This window comes from Gopherus flavomarginatus, chromosome 11 (assembly GCF_025201925.1).
Source record: "Gopherus flavomarginatus isolate rGopFla2 chromosome 11, rGopFla2.mat.asm, whole genome shotgun sequence".
NCBI lineage: Eukaryota > Metazoa > Chordata > Testudines > Testudinidae > Gopherus > Gopherus flavomarginatus.
This window is the reverse complement of record NC_066627.1, coordinates 49,002,140-49,026,020: the sequence shown is the minus strand read 5'-3', so window position 1 is coordinate 49,026,020 and position 23,881 is coordinate 49,002,140. Positions and strand designations below refer to the sequence as shown.

Genomic DNA, 23,881 nt, shown 5'->3' with positions numbered 1-23,881 from the left:
CATGCTTCTTTATAAATCTCCCTGCATGAGCTGGACTTAACATGGTCCCCTCTTATTCCAAAATGAATAGTTCTGATGCTCAGGTGGGCTTCAACAGGGTGCCTCTGTGGAGACAATTTAATGGGGGAAAAGGCCATTCAAGATTCTGAACTAAACTCTCTCAAGTGATATTATGGGACTCCTGGACGTCTATCACATTTCAATTAGTGTGTGAAAAAACCAAGACAACGTGTTTTAGCAGCAATTTCCCAATTTATTAAAACTGATTGATTTTTGCAAGTATGTCTAAGCTAATCCCGTCACATAAAGTAATCATAATCAATAGGCATACCTTTGGCATGCCTAGGCAGACAAGAAACTGTGAGATCAACTAGAAAATAAGGTAATATTTACCTGAACTACATTTACAGAAAATCAGTACAACACAGCCATGTTCTTCCACTGACTTCTGATTACTAAAATCTCCCCACCTCCCCAAAATATTAAACACATCTCCAATACAAACACAGGTTTATAATAATTAATATAAAGTCAGTATAATATAGAATATTCCCAGCAAAAAAAATAGTCAACAATCTTCAAACACTGTCTTGGTGTTTTTTTTTTTTTGTTATTTTTAGTTTTATTTTTGTAGACAGGTTTAAAGCATGTTGAAAAATAAATATATATGAAAGCCTACACACAGCACTCTTACTATCCAGAAATTCTAAAAAAGGCAGAAATTCAAAACACAATATAGAATCTAAAAATAAAAAGAACCATTAAGTATGGCTTTCTTAAGAGTTGCACATGTCACAGAATGAGCTAAAATAAGATTATCTTTCATAATATTGCAAAAAATTCCAGTTTTTGCATTTTCTTGGAGTTTTTTTTTCTTTTTTAAAGGATGATGTGCAAAATTGGAAGCATTAAGGTGGATCTTTTTCACAGAGGTGCCTATTCAAAGATGGCAGTGTTCTGACCCAACGCTCTACTGCAAATTGAGTCAAAATATATAACTTTATCAGGAACAAGAGTTTGACACATAACCCAAAGTAATAAATTCCCAAACATACATATATATAAAAAGTCAACTGAATGCGATTTTCACTTTGGAGTTGCAGAACATTTAAAGGCATAATTCAAGATACAAAACACAAAATGGGACCTAATGCTAAAGTAGGTTTCCTTTTGATAAGAAAATATTCCTTTGATAGTCCAAACACTATTTGTTTTTAAAAAGAGCCAGTCACTTCGAAAATCTTCGTGAGACATGTCCCCCTTCTCATTTCCCTGAAAAATCATTCTGTATCTTTGTGAGGTGTTATGGTGACCTTAAACTTTAATATAGAAAGAAACAATACTCAAATATATATAAATTAGGATTTTTTAAAAAAAGACTTTTTGAAAGAAACAAAAAGTTGACAGGAAGGAGAAGTCAAGAATCTAAGTTTCCTGTATTGTTCAAGAAAGCTTTTAATGCAGTATTATATAAGGTCTAACCTACTGCATCATTTAGCATTCTCTAGGTATTTATTCTGAGCTGCATAGATAGTGTGTATAAAACTGAAGAAATGCGTTCAATCACTGAACTGCAGGAGAAATGAGCAAAGCCGCATTTGAGATGTTCTTTTTAGTCCTGGCCCTGTTTTATATATATAAAAAGATGAGAATAAGAAAGATTCAGGGTCAGTGATTACACATTACATAGACATTTTTAAAAAAAATTACCTACATTTTCACTGAGATCAAATGTCTTAATTTTTCATTTTTAACGGAGTTCTTTTCTGAAACTAAATCTGCATTTTATTTTTTAAAGAAAATGAAATTTTAAAAGGGAACCTCAGTAAAATACACACATTCCTGAAGGGAAATATAAGAGTGGATGCTAAAGATTATTTGAGCTAGTGTTGGATAGAACAACATTTAAGCAGAATTTCTTTACACAGAACAACAAAGATAGAAATTCATATAGGCAGCAAATTACACAAGTATCTGGACACAGAAAAATGTGAGCAATGGTTGGCAAACTCTAACCTGGTGACCCAAATTTAGAAAGTCAAACACTTGCAGACAGTTGTGCATTTGCTTATGTCTTTGTGGGATGGAGCCTGGGGATGGACCTGGACATTGCTGGTCTCTTTCCATGCTTAATTTCCTGTTTTCAAATTTGATTTCTTTTAATTTTTACATAGATTATCCCTGCAGTTAAACACAGTGCAGCTTCAGATTTCAGTTTATAACACAAAAGTGAAGTAACTGGTAAAGTTGTATAAAGAGCCTCCCTTTCCATTTGATGGAAAGTATCACTGTTTTAAAACTCACTGTCTTTCAAAAAGAAAATCCCATGTCTCTCCCCTATAGGGTGTGAAAGTTTAAAAAGAAATTCCTGAAAGGTTTTTAATTTCCAAATCTGCACACCTCCATCAAAAACAAAGCACTTAAAAGTATACATCACATATTAGAATGATTTATTTGGTATATATATTTATTTAGTGTAAATTAGTAATATAGACGCATGTGCTATATTCTAATTTTAACATTATAACAAGTTAGCTTTTTGTGGGTTTTTTTTGTTTTTTCTGAATCCTCAGTTTGAAGAGCACAGAAGTGGCATGAGTAGAAAACATTTAGGAAAGCCATTTGGCTTACTGTCCACCATTTAAAAAAAAAAGGAAAAGAAAAAGGCAATATAAAATATTTTCAAATAAAACACGAAATAAAGCTAAGCACCTGAAAATATTAATACAAAATCAAGTTTGCCCAAAAGAGTGGCAAGGACAAGGGAAAAGGTCAACTCAGGATCAATACTTTTTGTTTATCCCTAAAACATACTAGCTGAAGACAGTGAATTTGTATAGTGGAGTCAGGGTAGACAGAAAGTGGAATGTAGAAACTGAAGGTTTGTGGTTTGGGTTTTTTTTTTCCTTTCTCCATTTTTAAATAGATTTAATATATAAAAAGCCAAGCTACAGGTATCTTTAAAGTACTGTATGTATTTGTCTACATGTAACAAGTGATTGCTGGAAGTTTAGGGAAAAAACTTAATATTTACAGAATAAATGGCAATAAATCCATAGCCTGCATTCTGCTAGGTGAAAGCAGTCAAGTTCATGAAACAATGGCCTGGTTTTATGATCGGCACAGAGTGGACACAACTGCTGATTTCTTTTGCACTTAGAAAAAGGGATATAAAGGTCCAATGTTAAAATATTGGGTTTTTTTTTAACATAGTTATAGGGCTTTACAACAAGCTAAAATGCAAAAAGAGCTTTTTACAGTTTCATAAAAATGGTTTTATATGACTCCCCCCCACTATTCTTTGAATATATAAAGAATCTGGTTGCCAGTTTTTGTCAGGGAACTTTCTCAATCCTAAAGATTAGTAGCAGTGTAGACAAGTGATCACACAGCTTTGCTTCCAGCTAACAGTAGATTTAAGAACATGGATTGGCTTAGAAAAACATTTTTCCAAATTACTGACAAGTACCAAACTTGAACAGCAAGAATTCTGGTGCTTATGGACAATGTGAAAGTATAAACCACTGTGAGTGGAGTCCCAAAATTTGGGGAGGAGGAAAACGTGCAAAGGAAAATTGGTGATTTTTTTTTTTTTTTGTCAAGAAACTGAAGATAATTGCAGAGACAGGAATAAAATACATAACAATGGTGATATGACCTTTCAAATAGAGCAATGCCTAATGGTCCAGGCGGGTAGATTCTTGCATTATCACACTTCACTGGGAAGAGATTCCTGGCACCGAATTGTTGAAAAACCTAAAGATTTGATTACCGGGATTTTGTACAATAAAATCTGCTTTTATTTTACTCCCTGGGTAGAACCACGCTTTCCAATTTTTTAAATGAAACTGCAAGGACTTATATGGTTTTCCCACAAGAAATTGCCTTTCCTACAATTGGGGGGAAAATAGCACCTTTTAATCATTTGACTTCCTAGATTTAACTGGTTGCCTCTTGGCCTTGTTTGTTGCAGGTTTCAAGATCACCATATTCATACAGGTTATATAAAAGTCTGCTCCATAGCAAGAAAACAGTGAGGTCTTCAGCTTTGTTTTTTTTTAAGCACCAAAAGCATACGGGTGAAAGGTACAGCAGAAGCTTTTATTATGAATAGGACACTTTCACTGAGTTGTTTATTTAAACATTGTCATAGGAAGGCAGCAGTGGCCAATATGAACTGAACTATTTGGAACACACCCATGTAAACTCTACTTACTGTATAAGAAAGAGGAGACGCTCTAGTGGAGAAATCTGGTTCTCTAAAAGAGAAGGTTTACTTACCTGGAACCAACCTGGCTGAAACAAAGGAAATTTTACTTAGTCAGTTAAACATCCGGACTACACCTACAAATTAAGTAGGAATGTTTTAGCTTGGCAAGGATGAATAATAATATAACTTGGGAGAAATCCTGACTTAGAACCAGGATTTCTCCCCTAGTTTCTTGAGTTATCACAATTTGTAATTCATTTTGCTAAATGACTTATATTTACTAAAATTTGCACATAAATATGAAAAAGGCAGTTAGTTGACACCTAAGAGAGAAAGGTGACAACTTTCATGTAAACCAAGCAACTGAGTACTAAACTATATGTGTCTTTTATAGCAGAAGAAATCTTATGGAAACACCAACACTTATTTCACATAACGTCTTAACTAAAAAAGGTTGAAAACTGGATTCTGTTAAGATGCCAGTGGGCCCAAGTAATTTCATGATCTTTAACCTGATGGACTATTTGGGAGTTAAGATCCCATGTTATGAAAGGGGCTCTTAAGGCTGCAGCCTGAATTGCTGTTTGATCTAACAGGCTCCATAAAAAAAAAAAGAAAGAAAGAAAAAGACATAAATTAAAAAAATTAAATATTTAATTTAATTCTTTGTGAAAGGCTTGGGTTATATGGAGAAGCCCTCAAACACACAGGTCAGTTTATTTACATGATACTAGTCTGTAAGCAAGTCCACTGCTGCTGTGAATTTAGAACAAACAAAAAACTTACAAAAAAAATTGTTTGGGACTCAAAACCTCCCTGGTATTTAATTAAGGGTGGGGAAGGTTTATAAAAGGAACATGCTTTACACTGTCTCCTAGTCTCTCCCCCTCACAGTGCTCACATCTTCAGAAACTCTAAGTCACTAGCATGCAATCTGATTTGCTCCCACAGAGAGGCAAAGACAGACAATCATATTTTTCCATGGGGGAGAAGGGGAAGGGGTGTAACTGATGCCACTAAAAGTGACACTTACTAATACAGTATCTGAATGGTACAGATAAAGGACTTGTTTGTTTAAAAAAAACCACAAACTCCTCTTTTGCACACATGAACAACAACAAGGCTACTTAGTTTTTCCCAGCACACTCTGTCTTCCCTCCCTCCCCCTACAAACAAAACCTTCCCTGTTTCCCTAAGAAATCCAAGTAAAATCCTTGTCATTCTCTCCAGAGTTCTCTTGCTCCTGTGGAGAGTCGACATCTTCTTTGTCATCTTCTAGTATCACATCATCTTGTGAAATTCCTACATCATCTTTCCATTTTATATCATCATCATCCCCCATCTCTTCATCTCCCTCCACCTTCATGTCATCTGGATCCTCCATGTACTGGCCTTCACCAGGATACATTTCATCTGGAGATCCTTCTCCTCCGTTCTGATCTAAGTGGCCTGTTATGCCTCGACCAGAGCAATCGGCACAAACTCCATGGCGGCGGGAACCATGCTTAATTCCCACACTGGCTGCAGACATGAACACTCTGTTGCACACTTTGCAAACATATTTTTTATCTTTGCTGTGGACCTAGGGAAGGAAAAAATAGAAAAAAAATTAAGGCAGGGAAGATGAAACAGAGAATTGCAAATGTGGTCCATGAAAGAAGAGATGCTTTCTATTTTGCTGTCAAGGGAAAAAAAATAGCGTAGCCCGTAACTGTCACTGGCTGGTATTTGAAACAGAAATGATGGGTCCCAGGTATGACTTTTACCCACTATATTTCTACCAGTATTAGTAGGAAGATATTTTACAATGCAATGGAAAATCTTTTTGCTGAAACACCCCTGACTGTGAAACCAGTAATTTCAGCCTCAGCCTCCTTGCTTCTATTGGCCTATATTTACCACAGGGCACTAAAGTGCATTCCCAAAATTCCTACTACATTTTGAAAGTCTGGTACTATCTTAAAATAGCTGTCACCAGATGCTAGTTAAAAGCTACCAAGAAATGTCTCAAAGATACAAGAACAAGAATTCCAGTGTTTGCTATTGGTCAGACAAAGGAATCGTCTACTTTAGGAACATTTTCACTGGTGTAACCAGGTCAGTGTAGCTACACTGTGCAAACTGCTAATGGAGCTACACTGCACTGAAGTAAAGTGAGGTTTACTTTGGCAATAAACCGGATTAAGTTGTGCCTTTGCAAGCCCTCTCTTGGACTGGTGCAGTGCATCTGTGGGAGAGATGTATCCTGCTTTAGTTGCATTGACAGTTACATTGATTAAGTTTTTCAAAAAGGTTCCCCATGAAGACAGGCTCAAAGGTGGTAATTTATCAACAGGTGTCAGGATATTGTAATGCATCAATTTAGCAGTCTGTATTCCATCATTATTACCATCACCACAGGCTAAAGAATAAAAACCTAGCCAATGTATCCACCTAAAAAACCAAACCAAAACAAAAAAACAAACCACCTTCTAATGCACATCAGCTTCAAAATTCATGTCTATTTTGACAGCTGAAGGTTTGTCACAAAAGTTTCTGCTTCTTGAAAGAGTCACACAGCATTGTCTGTCTGAACATGGCATTATGCACAGCTATTACAGTTACGGAGTACGGGCAGCAGTGGAAAAGTCATCTGCAGAATTTATTCAGAGGGAGAACATTGTTCTAACTGACCCAAACTTCACAGTATAATAACCAGAACTAAACACTTGAAGAGTTTGTGTGTTTAAACACAGCTCCATCCAAAGTACACTAATACATGTAATCTCAGCCTTAGTGCATTTTCATTTTAGGTAAAGCAAGGGAGCCTATTTACTCATTAAGCTCATTTGCTACACTCCACTCCTAAAGAAAAGAATGTATCAGTGGGGTCAGGGTTACTGAACTCTACTTCAATGGAGTCACACCAAAAATAATACAGCACACGCAAACACGCTTTTAAAGGTTCTTTCTGTTAAGATGTTACAGTGCCAAGAGGTCTCTGGGAACCGCATTCAAATCGACTGTGACTGTCTTTTCTTTGAATTGATGGGTCTACCATGTCCATCAGAGAAAAGCTGTTTTCTGTTTGAGGGCTTTAAGGCAATTAAAACTATGCTAGCTATGCCACAAAGTTATCATAGTAAGGAATGGATAAAAAACACAAAATTAATAGCTAGATTTTGACCTGATAATCTGAGTTTAGAACAAATGCTTCCTCACATTCAAGTAAGGTGGTGAGTTGGGTTTTCCACACAAAAAGGAGATACAGGGACAGATGTTAAAGCAGCCCAACTTTCATCAGGCATAACTTGATCCAAAGTTTCTGCATGACTAAATCTGAAATTAATCTGAAACCAGTCAGGAAATGTGCCGCATAGAAAATGTCATTGAGAGAGAAAAAAATAAACAAGTCAAGATATAGCTGTGCAATAAGGCACTTTGAACGGGAGATGGCAGTCTTGCAGCTGAGGCACTGCTCTGGGATTCAGATTTGGGTTGTATTCCCAAATCTGCAGCCGACTGCCTGGGTGAGCTCAGACAATTCACTTCATCCATGTGCCTAAATTACCCATCTGCAAAATGGGGATACTACTTATTTCCTTTCTCCCACCCTTCATCTGCTCTCTTTGCTTCAACTGTAAGCTCTTTGGGGAAGGGACACAGCCTCTCATTACATATTTGTGCAACAGCTAAAACAGCATGGCCCCAGTTCTGGTTAGGGACCCAGGCACTATAACAACTTGTTTGGGGTCCCCAGGCGACATAAATAATTACTAAAAACAGACAGCTGGAAATCAACTAATTTTAGATAAAAGTAAGAATTCTTGTAGCACAAATCAAGTGTACATAACAGACTTCTTTCTTCTTTTGGTGCTTTCTAAATTAACTGTCTGTAATCAGTACAGCTGGTACCATGGCTAAATGCACACAAGAGGGGGTGAACTGCCCACACTCTTGCTGTCTTCAGGAGATGATGCTAGCTGTGCTGGCAGGATTGAGAACTGTGACTAGGTCTGAATCCCCAAATATATGTAATTTCCTATCTCAGCTCAAAGAAAAGGGGTTTCCTGAATAATTCTCATCCACTGTAATGCAGCTGACCACCACCACTAAGGCATTTGAGCAGATAGAAACTGTGGGAATGTAACGCCAGACTCAACAAAAAATTCTCTCGAAACTTTATATCTAAGAGCAACACTTCCTCACAGTCAAGCACTCCACTCCAGCGGCACTAAGCTCTCTGATGATTTCTGTTTCTCAAAGTCCAAGGCAGCTGGGAGTATCAAGAACACAATGCTTCTAGTCTCAGAGTTAGGGTGTTTGAACAGACTGTAGTCATTCTGTTTAGCAACACTTACGGATTATGTTAGGTTTCCCGACTTGGGTAAGGTGCATGAGAGGAGCAATGGAGTAATTAAAGCAGGACCAATTTCTCACTGCAAACATGCTGCTAGGGGTAAAGAAGTGGGCAGCCTCTCTGGCCCTGTGATGGGCCCTTATAAAGCTGCCAAGAGATACAGCTCATGGGTGGGGAGTGCAGGCTCAGAAAGCAGCTTGCTGGTCCAATCTGTGCGTGTCGCCCCTCGCAACACACAGCTCAGTTGTGAGAACAGGCGCGTTGGCCACATGAAAGCAGTCAATATTCACCTCCATCACAGGCAGCGTGTAGCTTTCTGGTCATTGATGGAAAAGACAATGGGAACAAGGGGAAGGGAGAGAAAAAACCAAGAGAGCAAAAACTAATAAAAATGGACAGGAAAAAGGAGGAATGGGAGTAACAGGAGGAATATAAAACAGAAACAGACAAAAAAGAAGAGCAAAGTGAGCAAACAGAAAGGTTAGAAGCACAGTAACTCAATCAGAAGATAGCATGGAGACATAGGGAGGAACTGCCCATATACTGTGTGTGCTCTTGACATAGTTGCATATAAGATATAGCTACTGAAAGGGGGACACAGTGGCCCAAAAACTTGTAGCAAGGACAAGCATAATCACACCTTGGGAAGTTGAGATCCCTTGAGAAAAAGTTGGCTGAGGACCATGGACCACTTTTAATTGTCTGCTAGCAGTTCTCACGGTGCTGGCTCCACTTCCTTGCTCCCAAAGGCATTTGGGCTCATCAACGTAAAAAATTGTTTTTACTCAGAAAGGCGGCCAATTAAGCACATTATTAACTGAGTCACAGAAGATCTACATTTCCTGGATCTGATCACCAAACCAGTTGTTCTATGGCAATTCCTATGTTCCTAAAGGTATCTGGAGAGAGAAGAAACTGACCAACTTCACCCACTCAACATACTGCTAACGAAAAGTTAGGGCTTGTCTACACTTACCGGGGGTTCGATGACCGCTGATCGCTTTCCCATCGACATCGCGTAGTGTGGACCCCGCAGTAAGTAGATCTAAGTTAGTCATCTTCAGCTACATTAGTCACGTAGCTGAAGTTGCATAACTTAGCTTGAGCTCTCCCCATAATGTAGACAAGACGTTAGTCATGCTTCTGCTTTGATCAGCACTGAGTTCACCAAAGCCGGTGCATTCTTACTCCTATCAAATCACACGTTATTCCATGCTCTGAAATATTTTTCAAGATGGGTTCTTGAAAACTATTTGAAATACTACTGTATTTATTACCATAGGTATATGAAGCAAACTTTTTTTTTTAAGTTGGATAGTAAACCCCTGCTAAAGAAGGGATCTTAAAAGCCATTTAAAATAATCTATGCTGCATCCATGTATGCCAGTCTGTGTTACTGAAAAGATTTTCAGGAGTTAAAACATCAGCACCGTCTCGGGAGAGGGCAAAATAGGTGGATGAGGTCAGGGCCTCGAGGCCAAGAGAGCATGAGTCAGAAGTGACATAATATGCACCAAAAATGAACCATAACTTCAAACAGAAAACTGACCAGCAGCCCAAACTTTTAAATGATTCTTCTTCTCGTTCCCCCCCCCCCACTCCTTTTCTACATGAGATAGTCCAACTGGAATACTCAAAGTGACCCACCCTAATGGATTTTGCCATCAAAACATACTATTTCCATTCCCCCAGTTAACTCAAAAGATGTACTTTCTAAAACAAAGGCAGATATGCTGCTTGTCTTCACTATTTGAAATTGACCACTTTCCTGATAGACAGACTCTATTCTTATTGTATTTGATAAATGATATTGGAGGAAGGGATAGCTCAGTGGTTTGAGCAATGGCCTTTTAAACCCAGGATTGTGAGTTCAATCCTTGAGGGGGCCACTTAGGGATCTCAGGCAAAAATCAGTACTTGGTCCTGCTGGTGAAGGCAGGGGGCTGGACTTGATGACTTTTCAAGGTCCCTTCCAATTCTATGAGATAGGTATATCTCCATATATTATGATAAGGATATTCACCAATATTTCAAAGGGGAATAACTGCCCTGGCTGCAACTTCACCAAATCCTAGTGTGAAAAAGAAATCTTTTCCCCCACAGAACTAAAAAGATCCAGGGAACCAGCTGGTATGACAAGGTGTCTACAATGGCAAAACTAACAACAGACCTTGAAATCTTTGTGTCTGCAGGGGACAGAGCCAACTGCTTGGATGTACCTACTGAACACCAGAAGACTAATGCCCAAAGGAAATAATAAAGGGACATCTCAGGGAGCAGTTGGTCCCAAGGCCAGATGGCTGGGCACTCATCTGAATGGACACATACTCATGGAAGGAAGTAAAAAATGGCAGGGTTTTTGATACCACAGCAACTGATAACATAAGTCCCGATCGTTCTGGTTTAAGTGGTATGGGCTAACTGCCACTCTGTGTATAAACACCACCATTTGGCAAGCTAAGACAGGACACTGGCATCTGCTGTAGACAGACAACTGCCTACCAACTGACTACATACAACTCTTCCCAGAAAAAGGAACTGAACATTGTTTCAGAATGCATGTGTGAACCAATCAAGCTGCATTCACAATGTAATTTCTATACTAAAAATGTCATATTTATATTTTTAAAAAGCTCTAGCTTCTACAAGGAGTTGGGTGCTCAGCAACAAGGGAAACTGTTATTTTTCATTCACAAAGCCACTAGATTTAAGTAATTTCCGGTCACTATGGACACTGCAACTAGCAGGGGTCAGAAAATGTTAGCAAACACGGGGACAATCCAAAGGGAAAAACAACAAAACAAAAACCCCAAGAGCAAACAACAGCAGATCAATACTTTTTGCTGAAGCCGTTTAAAAATAGGATTATAGGACTTCACCTTTTCCTTCCAAGGTGGACATCCATTTTTGGATACACAATGTGCATTGCAACCTCAAGGAAAGCGAGTGATAATGTAATGTTAACTGATACCACATTATCCACTGGTTACTTTTGCTATTACATCTAAGCTCTCCAAAGTAAATGGTCGTTTAAAAATAAAATAAATGAACCTCATTTAGAGTATGTATTTCTCAGTACACATGTGTAAATCAAATAGAAGAAAGGAAATATCAAAGAGTTATTTGCCATCTGAGGTCATTTGTGTGTTTTTCAGAAGCACAGCTGCTGATTTAACTCCTCTTTAGACAGAAATCACACTGGTAAAACTAACTTTTTATAGACAGTGTTTTAAAGAGACAATATCTGATTTAAAACCATATTTTTAAAAATTAATGTCCTTACCTATGTTAACATTGCACACATTACTAAAACTAGAATCTGTGCTATTCACACAGTTTGTATTTCTCTCAACCTGGACAATGAAAATATATCTGTCATTTCTGTTTCTAGTTAATTTCACTTTCAGCTTCTTATGCTCTAATACAGGAGTAGGCAACCTATGGCAGGCGTGCCGAAGGCAGCATGTGAGCTGATTTTCAGTGGCACTCACACTGCCCGGGTCCTGGCCATCAATCTGGGGGGCTCTGCATTTTAATTTAATTTTAAATGAAGCTTCTTAAACATTTTAAAAACCTTATTTACTTTACATACAACAATAGTTTAGTTATATATTATAGACTTATAGAAAGAGACCTTCTAAAAACATTAAAATGTATGACTGGCACGTGAAACCTTAAATTAGAGTGAATAAATGAAGACCCGGCACGCCACTTCTGAAAGGTCGCCAACTCCTGCTCTAATACAATGGAAAAGTAGCTGAGAAGCAAGAAATGAAGGGAAAATCTTATTTGTTTAAAAACTTGCTCTGGATTTTAAAAAGCTACAGCATAGAAACATTTCTATAGACCTGAGGTTATGTAAAAGCTTTTTTTTTTTTTAAATCTTTTTAAAGCAAAAAATTGGGCTAAACGTAAGCTAACCCAGGCCCTTTAAACCTTGCCCATTGATTGAGGAACTGAAAGAAGCAAAGGCTTTGGTGGTTTAAACACATTTCCTTTTCTCTATTTCAACTTTTTACTCTGAAATGTATGTCTGGAAGTTATTTTTATAACAGGTGCAGTCTGCATTTGATGCACATCCACATTCATCTCCACAGTTCTACCTGAAAACTGGCACTAAGAAGCACAAATGTCTGAAATACCAGGAGAATAATGTTACAAGACAAATAAGCACAAGGCACAAGATCCCATGGGTTTCCCTACCCATATTCAATTCACACAACCCACAACACCTCCATGTAAGTGAAGATCAAGATACTGATTGAACTAGTAGCCTGTGGAAAGGGATGCTGTGCTAACTGGAAAAAAAATCCGATGAACATAAAACTATCCATTTTCTTGAGTCTTATATACGATCCTTCCCTGTAGGGCTCCCACTTTTGTGAAAATATTCAGTCAGTGGGTTCTTCTATGGAGATTTTTCTCAGAATACCTGATGGGTCCATATTGTAACATCCAAAAAACAAAGTGCACCTACTTATTGCCTCTTCATAGAAGGAACTATGGTCTGAACACAGAACCAATTATGATTTTTAATTTATTTTAATTGTGATTTTCACTGTCCAGTTCGGGGCACCACACCTTAGGGAAGATATGGATAAACTGGAGAGACTTCAGAGCAGAGCAACAAAAATAATAAAAGGTTTAGAAAACCTGACCTATGATGAAAGGTTAGAAAAACTGGACATGTTTAGTCGTGAAAAAAGAAGACTGAGGGGGAACCTGATAAGCTTCAAGTACGTTAAGGGTTGTTCTAAACAGGACAGTGATCAACTGTTCTCCATACCCACTGAAAGTATGACAAGAAGTAAACCGTTTAATCTGTAGTAAGGGAGATTTAGGTTAGATATTAGGATAAACTTCCTAACTATAAATGTAGTTAAATTATGGAATAGGCTTCCAAGCGAGGTTGTGGAATCCCCTTCATTGGAGGTTTTTTAAGAACAGGTTGGACAGACATCTGGCGGGGATGGTCCAAGTTTACTTGGTCCTGCCTCAGGCTGGAGGCTGGACTTGATCTCTCGAGGTACCTTGCAGCCCAACATTTCTATGATTGTTAACTCAACCTTTAACTGATTTATAACTAAACTGATAAATTCTTTGGAATAACTTTGATAAGTAGTAATGTATTTTTATTCCAATGTGACACTTTTTCAGGACTTTATTCCTTGCCCTACAAATCTGCACACACAGTTGGTACTTTCAAAACAAGCCATAACTGAATTCCGAGGGACAGATTCAACTGCACATGAAGAAAAGTTCTAGATCTCACAGAGATGTCTGATACACCTCCCAATGTATATACTAAAATCATTTAAACTCCATTTCAGTAGACCATGGTAGTGACCTGAATGGTCCTTCCTTATAGCAAAAATGGCGATCTAAGATGGATTTGTACAAAACTACCTCAATTTCACCTCTAAAAGACAATGTAGTTTGCTTCCTGTGCAAGAGAAAATAAAAATATGCTACATTTAACCTGTTTAAAACTATCCATTACAACAGGAAAAAAAACTTTGCAGGATATTTCAGGATATTCAAATGTGTTATATTTAATTTAAACTATAATTTTAAATCACCTTTTCAAAACTTGGTGACGGGAGAGAGGACTCTTTTGTGGATATCTGCCGTTTGAATTAAAACCAGTAAAACATAAATCAGTCTCAATTTATCTTTTATGATACCTTAATTTACATGTACTTCACATGGAATCCACAACATCCAAAAGGAAAAACTGTCTCCAGCTCCAAGCTGTCAAAACACATTAAGGTAAGGGTCTTTCTTAGCCTGGAAGATTTTAGTCAGGCTTATAGCCCACAATCAAGAACTATTGTTTCTGAAGGCAATATATTCCATTGAATTCTCTAGTAGTTCTATCTATTTGCAAATTAAAAATTAAAAAGGTGATAAAAGGTAAAAACAAACAAGTTATTGAACAGAGTCTAATAATTTTTTTCAGTGATTTATCAGCCCAGCACTCTTTTTCCCTTTCTCTCCCACAGTGTTACAAACCAGTTGATGTATGAGAAAGTATTACTATGAAGCCGCTACCATCCCTAAAATTAAAGCAGAAACTGGTGTTTGTGCTACAGACCTGATTTAAGAGGGAGACGGACAGTGCTTGTCTTGGCTGTTGAAACTATTGTGCTAGAAGTTGACATAAAATTTGTTCTTTTTAAACTAAAACTATTTCAAGGGTTTCTTGTTGTTGGAGAAAAATGTGAGTTAGTTTTACATTCCTTTGTGTCAAATTCTAGCCCATTCTGCTTAAAAATAAAATAAAAAATAAACTTGGCAAGTGTTAGATTCTAGCACTTCTAGTTTGCGTGTACTGAATTTATGATAATAAACAGAAATTGCCAGGATATTAAGGTTTTGAAAAAGTAGCTAGTGAGTATGAACAACAGTTATTTGCCTCAATGATATCTAATTTCACTATCACCAGATGGGACTTCATGTCATCTGTACTATCCCACAATATCACCCCACACCATCAAGGTGAAGGCCTGTCAAGTGCAAGTCTATAGAAATGATGCTAACAAATACATGGAAGGGAAAATATTACCACCTAAGAAGGAAATTTGACAAAAAACCACACAGACAATGTCGTGTGTTATAACCACACTGCAGTTGAGACAAGCCAGCAAGTTACAACAGCACACATTGACCTTCTAGCATAGGGATCGGCAACCTTTGGCACGCGGCTTGCCAGGGCCGGGTCAGTTTGTTTACCTGCTGTGTCCGCAGGTTCGGCCGATCGCAGCTCCCACTGGCTGTGTTTCGCTGCTCCAGGCCAACGGGGGCTGCGTGAAGCGGTGCAAGCCGAGGGATGTGCTGGCCACGGCTTCCCGCAGCCCCCATTGGCCTGGAGCAGCGAACCGCTGCTAGTGGGAGCCGCAGCTGGCTGAACCTCTGGATGTCGCAGGTAAACAAACTGGCCTGGCCCACCAGGATGCTTCCCCAGTGAGTCGCGTGTCAATGGTTGCTGATCCCTGTTCTAGCAGCTCTCTGAACAGCAAGCAATTTTTAATGAAATTATGTATTAAATGATAATTAAGCACAACAGGATAGTGGTAGGCCTGGAACAGAATTTCCTTGCTTTTACTGGGTGGTGTATTACTTCGAAAAAATTTGTTCCTAATTATTCAGCCTTTAGGCCAACGATCCTAAAGATAACATTGCCTCTTGTGGCTTGAAGCACCAAAGCCTAATAGGTCCTCCACAGCAGTCTATGTTGCATTAAAAAGCAGTTTAGTGCACTAGGAAGTGAGGTTTGAGATTCCAGCTCAGTCCCTCACCTTGGGGCCAGGAGCACTAAACAGGCCACTTCAAATAGTTCTTCAGCAACTCCTCTGGCTGAGTTGGAGGACCTGTTGTTGAATAACTCCAGAGGAATAATAAGCAAGACACTGGGACTTTTAAAGGTGGAGAAAACCGTAGAGAGATCTTCTGCATTCCATAAAAGACTCAGAAGAGCACCAGGGGAAAAACAGAACACAAATTTAAGTCAGGTGAAGTTCCTTTTCTCCTTAATCACAACAAACCATCTTTCTGTTTTCCAACTACTTCAAATACTCCTACTTACCAAGGTGTGCCGTTTCATGTGCTCCCTGCGTGTGAATTTTTTCCCACAGATTTCACAAGGATAGGGTCTTTCTCCTGTATGGGATCGCATGTGTCTCTTCAGGATACACTGATGCATGGCTGAGAAACTGCAGTATGGGCACTTGAATTTTTTTCTGATGACTGTGAATTCATTTACTGAAAAAGAGCAACCCAAGAAAGCAGGTTACAACTTAAAACATTTCAAATAATCCATTTTCTTGCTTAATTTTCATTAATGTTTTTGCTGTCAGACCACATTCCCACTGTTTTACGCTCTGCATAAGGAAAACATTTAACAAGTTCAATTATGTTACACTGTCTTTCTAATGTCTGCCTTATTAAGCGGCAGATTTTAACTAGGGTACTTATACTGTGTCAACACAGCTGGGAACTTCAAGTATTTTCCCCAGAGAAACTTGTTGATAAGATAGTACACCAGGCTGTCAAATGTTTAGCAACAGCAAAAGAATGACCCAATTTCCTTAATGTCTGTTAAAGTACAAAACAAAAGGGGACTATAATCTGGTATAATGCTAAATTATTTTTAGGAATTAGTTGGCCAACAGAGAGAGCTGTGAAATTCAAGCATAGTTCTAGTTAGTGACAATGCCCTGATGTACTGAAACAGCTACATGCAGAATCAGGTCAGAAATAACTAGCTGTGAAGAGAGGATCACAAATGTGACCTGTTGATAGCAGTATGTAGAATTTCTCTTTAAACTCCTAAGTAAAACAAATGAGTGAAATGCAGTTTATAATAAACCAGGTGCCATGGCAGTATTTCCATTGATGTTCAAAGATTGAGGGGCATCTTGAACAAATACAGAGTTCACCATGCAAGCATTTAACAGTAACCATCTTTAAAGTGGTATTACTATAGCTGCAAGTATAGAGAATCACAGAAAGCAAATACAAAATGTTGAATTAAAGCACAGTTCTTGAAAGAGTGTTCACAGTCCAAATTGTATAATCTTTGCTAGATTAATTTTCTTATCACATTCTCCTGAATGATTTGGAAGAGAAAGAATTTTTATAAGCTATTCCTGTGCTGCCAATATTTCTCCTTTTGCCATCCTTTTAGAAGTGAAGTGCACTCAAACTGGACTCCAGGGATACATACAGTATTGACAGCCTACGGGTCTAATTTGCCAGCAGAATGCACACAGAAGCTGTGTTGATGTTTTGCCCTCCCAATAAAAATGAAAGTGGAACGTGCAAAACAAAGCAGGGAAGACAGAAGATCTGCTACTCCTTAATGGAACCCACCCATTATACATTTGGAGGTCTTCGTTCTTGTGTCTGTAGTGTTTGATATCTTCCCACTAGTAATTCTCTTAGTTGCCATTACTATATGTTAAATATTACCCACTTCAATGATCATCTTTGCCCCAATGAGCATCTTTTATTGCTGGCAAGGACCTGGATTCTTAATCTTAAGGATACTGCTTTGCATTCAATAAAAGTAATTTCTAGTTGACATCTTAAACCCTGGTGGGCTTAAAATATGCTATTGTTCTAGGTAGATGGCAAACCACCGTTGTGTTTTGAAATGAAGCGCTGCATGTAGGAGAGTGAAGGAAACAAGGGAAGTCTAGTGTCTATTATGGTCTTATGTCATTGAAGGTACCGAGTTAAATTATAGGCTACTAACTCAAATATTACATCCTGCAAAGATCCCACTAGCTATGTCAACATTGAGAGCTCTCAGCATCTTACAGACTCACGCCCTTCAAGTGCAATTGTACTCTGAACAATGATCTATTTTAAAATGCCTTTTTTTTTTTTAAACTCATCGGCTTACTCTGGTGACCAGTTGTTTTTAAAGATTTACTTTTATTTGCATTGCAGAACAAACGCAACGAGAGGGGGGAACTAGGTTTGACTCCTCATGCAAACAGAGTGATGACAATCCCGTGAAACCCCATTGATTAGTATGGGGTTGCACAAGTGTAACTGAAGGCTTAATTTGAAGATTGTGGAGTTGCACAGGAACACATGGGAACAATTTTGGCAGAATTTTTATTACTGGAACTGATACAAAAGAAGAATAGAATTTAACTTGACTGTCTCATTGTTAAATTTCTAGGGCTAGTAATTGGAGAACCAGTCTTCTTAGTTGTAAAGTGTGAAATTCAAAGTAAACATCAATTAAACAAACATGGAACCACAGTGGGTTGTTTCCCCCGCCAACAGAGAGACTTTTTAGGCTAGAACCATACTCACATGCAGATGGTTACTTACAATCTATGTAACTTATTTCTAAGCATATAGATGGAAAATCCTTCACTTGTTTTGGTCCACATTTAACTATTTAAGTGCTGTGCCCTTGATGACTGAGGAAGAATCATATATCCAGCAGAACAGCAGCAGTTGTGCTATTCAACATAAAAAGATATGTCTTGATGTTCCATTAATTTCAATGGAATAATTGAAGAGTAATGCAATTTTCTCCTCTTCTTCTTTTTAAAAGCATACATAATAAGATTATAACTGGGCCATTTGTTATATCCTTGTAACTAAATCTGATATGTTATGGTTTCCTATACATTTAAATGTTACTCATTGGTTACATTCTTATCTCTAGGCCTGAAGGTTGTGGATTCAAATAAAACTCAAAGATGGAGGCACCTCCCAGTGTTGCAATACACTGTAGGATTAGAGAAGGAAGTACTATTAGAAACATTATCCCTTAGGGGATCATTCAGCAACCCTTTCTAACTTTTGCTGACCGCCCAGGTAGAAGTTAGAACGCACAACACTTTAAATAAAAGAGTAGGAAATGAACATATTTCATCAGATGCCAAAAGCTAAGCAAGGTCACGTTTGTCCAATACGTGAACAGGAGACTAAGCAAAATACTGAATTCTGTAAATTTTGGTGATTCAAAACATTGAACATTTTTTGAAATTAAATGAAAAAATTGGCATTTTTTTTTGATAAAAGGGATTTGGATGAAAAATTTAGTCCCACTCTCGTCCTAACTGATGGAGAAAAAATCTTCTCTGGGCCAGTACTGAAAAAAAATGCCCCAGAAATGTGCTAGGGGAGCTGGGCTACCACATGCCATTTTCCAGATAATGCACAAAAGTGGTCCTAACAAGAAGTGGTTGGAACATTTTTGACTAAATGTATTTTCGTTATCAGAGACCTAACAGTTTTCTAAGATTTCTAAGGTCCAGGGCTTTCTGGTAATTTCTGATGAGAGAGAGAGAGATGCCCAAACTGAAAATCTGATCTCTTCGATAAAAAAAATGGACATTTCAACACAATTCCATTTTGTGGACACATCTGGAAATTTTTCTTTTTACTCTAACATGGACATGGAATGAAATCAGATTTCAACAACTCAAATATTGCCATGAAACAGAATTGTCATCCTCTGGCTGGCTCTAGTCCCGACCACTTAGAGAGACAATCCAAAGTATAGTTTCCTGCTCCAGCAAATGGGGCAGTTATTTTTAAATCTACCTCAATCTCCTCAAATCAGCACTTTGAACTTAATAGTCTCCATATCTTGCCCTAAACTGTTGCTCTGTTGTGTTCTACAGCTTGTGTGTTCCACTCTGAAGTTATTTAAAGCAGCTCTGGAAAACTATCATGAAAATTTACCAATCCAAGCACAAAACTTATTCACCTACCTGTACCATGGTGACTATAATAATAATGAAAAAACAAAAGACTATTTTATTCATTTGTCAGAAAAGATTACCCGCTCCAGTCAAGCAGAATTCCCTAAGGTTAGTTTAAAGGGATTACACACATGCATGCAAACTGCTTTGGGAACCTATGGGACGAAAAGTGCAAAATAAATGAAAGATTAACACTGAGTTCCCAGCACAATTCATTCTCAATAAAACATGTTCTAATATCCATTGCTCTACGCCAGCTATTGTTGACAAAACAATAGCAACAGCTTGCTTGCACAGTCACTGTGCTACCAGTATTTAACTTCTTACTTGTAAAGCACTGTTGAAATAAACTAGAGAATGAAAAGATATTCTACTCTATTTTATTTTTCCAACTTGCCTGGGAGAACTTAAAGTAGATGAAAAATATTTTGCCTTTGCATCATATCTAACCCATTTCCCAGTCTATTTCTTTTATGAGCAATCTTTAGCAAGTTTGAATATTGTGAAGGACAAAGATATTTATGATAATCTGTTACCAATTTGAACAGGGGATAAGATCTCTCAGCTGCTTGACCACTAACAAGAGGTTATACAAACAAAACATCTGCACGCCACAGGATCACCATAACCCAAATACTACAGAATCTAGACAAGGTAAGCAAGCTATAAGCAGATCAGGTAAGATCAGCTAAGGTCATCTAAGCCTCCCACAGCTCCAAGGCTATTTTCAGTATTGTCTAACAATTTAAACATAACATATATAACTTAATAAAATCCTTATGTAGTTCTCAGCTATGCAGCTCTGTTGGATTCCTTCAGAGGTGGTTATTTACAGGAATCAAAATAGTCAGAGGTGCAGTCAACAAGGCTCCTGCAGGGCCAACTTTGTGAACAGGAGATGTTCCTTCTCATGTACAGTTAACCAAATCAGTTAAAAAAAAAAATGCTGCCCTAGCATGGCATACTAATTCAAAACAAACTGGGTCCTTTCAATGAAAATGCCTCCAATTAACAGCAAATTTGTGATATTTTGGATTAGCTTTCACCACCACCTAAAAAAATAATTAATAGTAATCTACTGGTGAAATACACTATAAATAAATGCAGGACTTGATCCTCTCACCAATGGGGTGCAGGAAATTTTCCCCTGTGGCTGTGTGAAGGAGTGATGAAGCTATCCATTTCTGCAGAATTTAAGATGTTCTTAAGAAAAATCAAGTGTAATCCTTGAAGTTGCAAAGAGAATCTTCCAAATGAGAACTGATACAGTACTGCCCTTCCTGAGGACTTGTCTATATTATCTGCTGGATCGACGGGCAGCGACCGATCCAGCGGGGGTCAATTTATCATGTCCAGTATAGCTGAGCGTTCTCTCATCGACTCTGGTACTCCACCGGAGCAAGAGGAGTGAAGATACCGCGGTGAGTAGATCTAAGTACGTTGACTTCAGCTATGTTATTCATGTTGCTGAAGTTGCATAACTTAGACTGATCCCCAGCTAGTGTAGACCAGACCTGAGTCTGCAAAGACAGACAGTTCTAAGCACCTTTGCTGCTGCTGCTGCTGCTGGCATTACCAATTTAAGTGGAGACAAGCTGACAAGACTATGGTTAGTTTCACTATTGCTATTCAGAATCCTGACAACAATAATGAAACTGTGTATCAGTTTCACACTGTCGACCAAGAAACCTCTTACCAGCAACAGAAATAGGTACTGGAGCTATTCAGAAGAGGTAACAGAGAACAGAAATTGAAAGACTGGAGTAAGTCACAACAACAGTACGTGGCTGTTTAGAACAGCAAATGAAGAAAAAATTGCTGGTGTTTCAACTACAGAACTTCACGTAAGCAGAATATAGTTAACAGAGTTACAATTAGCCAGGATGCCACCTATACTTAGTGCCATGGGAGTACTCACAGAAATTAGGTGCCCCCATCGCCATTCTGCAATACGGTTTCAATTCTGATTTGTAGATTACAAAGGCAAGAAAAGAAAGGATTATTGTGATCCTTTTGGCTGACCTCCTGTATAATTCAAACCATAGGGCTTCCCTGAATTAATTCCCATTTGAGCTACAGCAGATCTTTTAGAAAAACATCCAGTCTTGATTTTGAAATTTCCATTGATGGATAATTCATTACAACTCACTAAGTTGTTCCACTGGTTAATTACTCTCACTCTTAAAGATTTATGCCTTATTTACAGTTTGATTTTGACTAGCTTCAACATCCAGCCATTGGATTTTGTTATACTCTTTTCTATTAGACTGAAGAGCCCTCTATAATCCAATTTTTGTTCCCCATGTAGTTACACCTCTACCTTGATATAACGCTGTCCTTGGCAGCCAAAAAATCTTACCGCATTATAGATGAAACCGTGTTATATTGAACTTGCTTTGATTCACCGGAGTGCACAGCCCCTCCCTCCCCCCCCCAGAGCACTGCTTTACTGAGTTATATCCAAATTCGTGTTATACCGGGTAGCGTTATATCGAGATAGCGGTGTACTTATAAACTGTGATTAAGTCACCCTTAATCTTTGCTTTTGTTAAACTAATTGAGCTCCTACAGTCTCTCACTCTAAGGTATATTTTCCAATCCTTTAATCATTCTTGTGGCTCTGTCTTGAAACTTCTACAACTGATCATCATCCTTCTTGAACTGTGGACACCAGAACTGGACACAGTATTCCAGTAATGGTTTCATGCGTCCCAGATACAGAGTAATATAACCTCTACTCCTACTTCAGATTTCCCTGTTCAGACATCCAAGATTCTCAGTCTTTTTGGCCACAGCCTCACACTGGGAACTCAAGCCCAGCTGATTATCCACCAGGACCAGCAACACTTTTTCAGAGCCATCATTTCCCATGATAGAGTCCCCTCTCCTGTAAGTGTGGTACATTCCTTGTTCCTAGATATAGGTCTTTACATTTGGTCATATTAAAACTGCTCTGTTTCAGTGACTTTTCCCATTTTACTATTCCTCCAAACTTTGTACCATCTGCAAACTTTATCAGTGACGATTTTATCTTTCCTTCCAGATCCTTGATAAAAAACTAAATGTTAAGCGCAGTAGGGCTAAGAACCGATCCTTGCATGTCTCCACTAGAAACATACCAACTCAATAATTTCCCTTTTACAATTACATTTCGAGACCTGTCAGTTAGCCAGTTTTTAATCCATTTTATGTGTGCCATATTCAAAAACAAAACAACAACAACAACAACTAGATGCAAAATTATTGAAATGTTATGTGGTACCAAGTCAAATCTCTTACCAATATCTAGGGTATATTCCACCAACACTATTATAATCTTTATCAACCAAACTTGTAACCTCTTTTAAAATACAGATATCAAATTTGACTGGATTTGTTTTCTGTTAACCAAAGCTGACTGACAATTATATTATTCTTCTTTAACTCTTGATTAATCAAGTCCCATAACAGCTATTCCATTAGTTTCTTGGGATAGACATCAAGCTGACAGGCCTATAGCTACCCACATCATCCTGCTTACCCTTGAAAATATTAGCATCACATATGTTTTCTTCCAGTGTTCCAGAACTTCCCCAGTGTTCCAAAAATTATTTTAAAAAATCCATGTGAATGGTTCAGAAAACTCAGAGGTAAGAATACCACTTACTGTACACATTACTTCCTCCAACACTAAGATGCCCCCTGGAGGTCTTCCCTCAACTTATTGTCCAGACAACATATGGTTTAAGTTTGTGAAGCTAAATAAACTACAGTGAAACGTTGCATGTGTTATTGCAGACATAAAAGTCCCCAATTTGAAAGCCAAGGTATACATTTGCAGGAGTTAACCAGGCAAACCCATGTACAAATGTTCATTTACCCCACTTTGGGTGCACTATCATAGCAAATTCATGCAAATAATGTGTGTATTTGGATACCTAAACAGTATGAAAAAATCAGGCACAAAAGCTTTAAAAGAATGGTTAAAAAAGATTAAACCATTTTAACTATTTCTGCTTACCAAGAGAAAGACATGAACGTTTTATGTTAAATTCAGTTACAAACTGTTTTAAATAACAGATACAGAACATTTTATGATAAATGTCCCTCAAATTTACA

At 38.0% G+C, this 23,881-nt stretch overlaps 1 protein-coding gene across 1 annotated transcript in view; it reads right to left on the bottom strand.

Annotated features, from left to right (window-relative positions):
- Positions 1–232: 232 nt before the first annotated feature.
- Positions 233–23,881, bottom strand: part of ZBTB46 (zinc finger and BTB domain containing 46) — a 103,101-nt gene continuing 79,452 nt past the window's right edge. The window contains exons 5-6 of the mRNA XM_050918281.1: positions 16,135–16,310; positions 233–5,792 (exon numbers count right to left, since the gene is read on the bottom strand). Coding sequence (XP_050774238.1) covers positions 5,403–5,792; positions 16,135–16,310 — 566 coding nt within the window. The 3' untranslated portion in view covers positions 233–5,402. The remainder of the gene's footprint in view (positions 5,793–16,134; positions 16,311–23,881) is intronic.